This window comes from Limulus polyphemus, unplaced genomic scaffold, assembly GCF_000517525.1.
Source record: "Limulus polyphemus unplaced genomic scaffold, Limulus_polyphemus-2.1.2 Scaffold2019, whole genome shotgun sequence".
Taxonomy (NCBI): domain Eukaryota; kingdom Metazoa; phylum Arthropoda; class Merostomata; order Xiphosura; family Limulidae; genus Limulus; species Limulus polyphemus.
In genome coordinates this window covers 122,378-125,825 of record NW_013667629.1, presented here as the reverse complement: position 1 = coordinate 125,825, position 3,448 = coordinate 122,378, and the positions used below count along the sequence as shown (strand labels likewise).

Genomic DNA, 3,448 nt, shown 5'->3' with positions numbered 1-3,448 from the left:
AAGAACAACATGGTAAGTAACAATCTTAATACATGCCCACAGTAAGTCTCATGTTAAAGAACAACATGGTAAGTAACAATCTTGATACATGTCCACAGTAAGTCTCATGTTAAAGAACAACATGGTAAGTAACAATCTTGATACATGTCCACAGTAAGTCTCATAACATGGTAAGTAACCATCTTGATACATGTCCACAGTAAGTCTCATGTTAAAGAACAACATGGTAAGTAACCATCTTGATATATGTCCACAGTAAGTCTCATGTTAAAGAACGAGATGGTAAGTAACAACTTTACTACACAATATCAGTAAGACTTGCATGTTTTTCAATAGCTTTTAGACTTTCTTAATTCTCCTACATTTGTCTGTATTTTCTAATTTTATACTAACATGTTTGTAGGAAGCTATATTTTTTTAACATAATATGTTATATATCACAACTCTTTTTTTTTTTATTCTTCCCTTTGCATATAAAAATTAAGGAATTTATTTAAATTTGGCTTATCTCCATCTGGCAATCCCCTTTTACTTTCTTATCAATGTTTCATCTATACAAACTGTTTTTGTCAAACATGTGTCTGTGTACATTTATATGCAAATATATGTATGTATGTATGTGTGCCCACATAATTCTGTTCTATTTCATGTAAATTTTTTATAAGAACTTCTATGTCACATATATGTTGATAATAGTGGTTTATACTTTGAACATGGGTGATATTAATCGGATTCAGTTAACATGCAAATCATCTTTGCAAATTCAGCTTAGTAATGAAGACGTGTTACTTGTTTATCTTTATTGAGGAGTTCTGTATATCTCGATCTTTCTTTATTTAATCAAACAAATTAGGGTTACTTAGTGAGTACAGTGATTCTTCAATTAGCTGTTTTAAGTTATGCAAGTTTGTAGTTTTTGGACTAATAATGTTTTTGCCTTCCATTTGACAGTCTGTGTTCATATATCTTCAAATGCCAATTTTAATTTCTTTTTTAAGCTAGCACGTAATACCAGATAGCGTCATGATAAGATGTAGTATTTTAACTACATCAGCGTAGCTGTATGTGACTGCTGTAGATGTTGCAGTGACTGTATCATTTGGCATAGTTTTATCTCATTCTTTGTTGTTAGATATCAGGATGTGATTACACAGGCCTACAAATATAAACTTCGTAAATAACGGATTTTCCATAATTCAGCTACACAGATTTGGAAAATAATATTCATTGTTTTTCTATAACATGAGGATTTTTTTAGAAATTGGGAAAAACAACAACACTTACTTAGATCAAATTATTATTTTGTTTACCACATTGAGCATTTTTTATTATTATGTGAGTTTCTCGTGAGTTCTAGAACGATCGGTAAGACTCTCATGGTCTAGATAAATCGATAGCCAGTGGTTGTCAACATTTTAAGCATAACAAAATGCGACCCGATTTCAATGAAAATGATTCACGTATGTAAAAGTACATGTGACGTTTTGTGAAAAATCTGTACGTGTTGGAGGAAAATGGATATCATGTTCGGATTCAGCGTACAGAAATTACCGTAGAACATGTAAAAATTTCAAGACAATAAAACCATTACAGGCCTGTGTTACTGAGAAGGTAATCAGTTCAAAATTATATTTAAGGTACAAGAGTACCTTAAAGCCAAATTTATCTCTTTAGCTAAATTTGTTTTCTGAGTCTATATCAAAACATCCAGTGAAAACCATCAATACTAAACAGAAAGCTTGAAAATATAAATACTCGGGAATTAACTAAACTAAGATTTACATTAAAATGATTTATTTGTGATGCAGTACTTAAAAATAGTTTTAACTTCTCTAACAGGATGTTTCATGTTTTCCAGGTGATGTGCATGGCCAGTTTTATGATCTGTTACGTCTCTTTGAGTATGGGGGATTCCCACCCGAGAGTAACTACTTATTCCTCGGTGACTACGTAGATAGAGGAAAACAGTCTTTAGAGGCAATATCCCTTTTGTTAGCATACAAAATCAAATATCCAGAGAACTTCTTTCTTCTACGAGGAAATCACGAGTGCGCTAGCATCAACAGAATCTATGGATTTTACGATGAATGTAAATACACGGGGCTCATTTGTAATTGTAATTTTCTCTGCATGCAAACATCTTTCAGTTTGTGTGACTTGTATCACTGGTTTGATAAGAAACTACCTTAAACTTAAAGTCATGAATAATATTCAATGTTAAACTCGTACACTATTAAAGACATTTTATATAGGCCTATCTATGGCCTTCAGAAAGTTGACGACTCTACATGTTTTCGACGTTACAACGTCATCCTTGTCGAAACGTGTAGAGTCGTCAACTTTTTGAAGGCCATAGATAGGCCTAAATAAAATGTCTTTAATTGTGTACCAGTTTAAAGTTGAATATTATTTATGATTTTAACTTTATACACAAGTGCCAAAGTACTATTATTACCTTAGACTTTATTTAGTATTTTTAATTGTGGAAACAAAACGAACCTGACTATGGGACTATATGTTATGTATATTTTCAAAATGCAAGATGCACAGTTATTTGTTTCCTCAATTAATTTATAAATATTTTTTGTATGTTTTACTTTATATATATATACACACGTGTGTGTGTGTATGTAGTTATACTATCCTTCGTATGTTGACTGTACTACTAAGTTTTTATTCAACATTTTTATTTAACCGTTAACATTATGAACAAGTTTTCTTTAATAATCTAAAGTTACCTTTGGCCATATGAATTAACCACAAAATAATGTACAACACACAAAATTAAAACTACCACTCCACCTTCTCCTAACCCTTCTCTGAATAATGTAAAGTGGCAGATTTAGTCTTCTCTCTTCTCTTTACTTCTTCTTTCACAGGATTAATACAATATTTATGTAATGCTGAATCATTCTATTGTATATTTTATTCTTTGGTTAATAGATGTGCTTAGGATAATACTTTAGGTCCACACAAACAAACTGTAAATCTTTGTTCTTGTTCTACATTTGTTTTATTTTTTTGTATGCAGACTAAAAAAGAAAACTATTAGAATTGGTTTTCAAGAATATAGGTGGCATCTTTCCTCTATAACAATATTGCAAAAAAACACCTTATCAGGTTTATTTTTTTGGAAGAAATATACACAATGATTTTGCAAATAATGACTCGTACATCTTTTTTTTTTGGAATAAATATACACAATGATTTTGCAGTTAATGACTCATACAGCTTTTTATTGGAATAAATATACACAACGATTTTGCAGTTAATGACTCATACAGCTTTTTTTTTGAATAAACACATATAATGATTTTGCGGTTAATGACTCATACAGCTTTATTTTTTTGGAATATACATATACAATGATTTTGCAGTTAATGACTCATACAGCTTTTTTATTGGAATAAATATACACAATAATTTTGTGGTTAATGACTCATACAGC

At 30.5% G+C, this 3,448-nt stretch overlaps 1 protein-coding gene across 1 annotated transcript in view; it reads left to right on the top strand.

The window, feature by feature from the left end:
- The window catches only part of LOC106465687 (serine/threonine-protein phosphatase alpha-2 isoform-like), a 22,322-nt gene that overhangs the window by 9,491 nt on the left and 9,383 nt on the right, over positions 1-3,448 (top strand). The window contains exon 3 of the mRNA XM_013925923.2: positions 1,859-2,089. Within this exon, the coding sequence (XP_013781377.1) occupies positions 1,859-2,089 (231 nt within the window). The remainder of the gene's footprint in view (positions 1-1,858; positions 2,090-3,448) is intronic.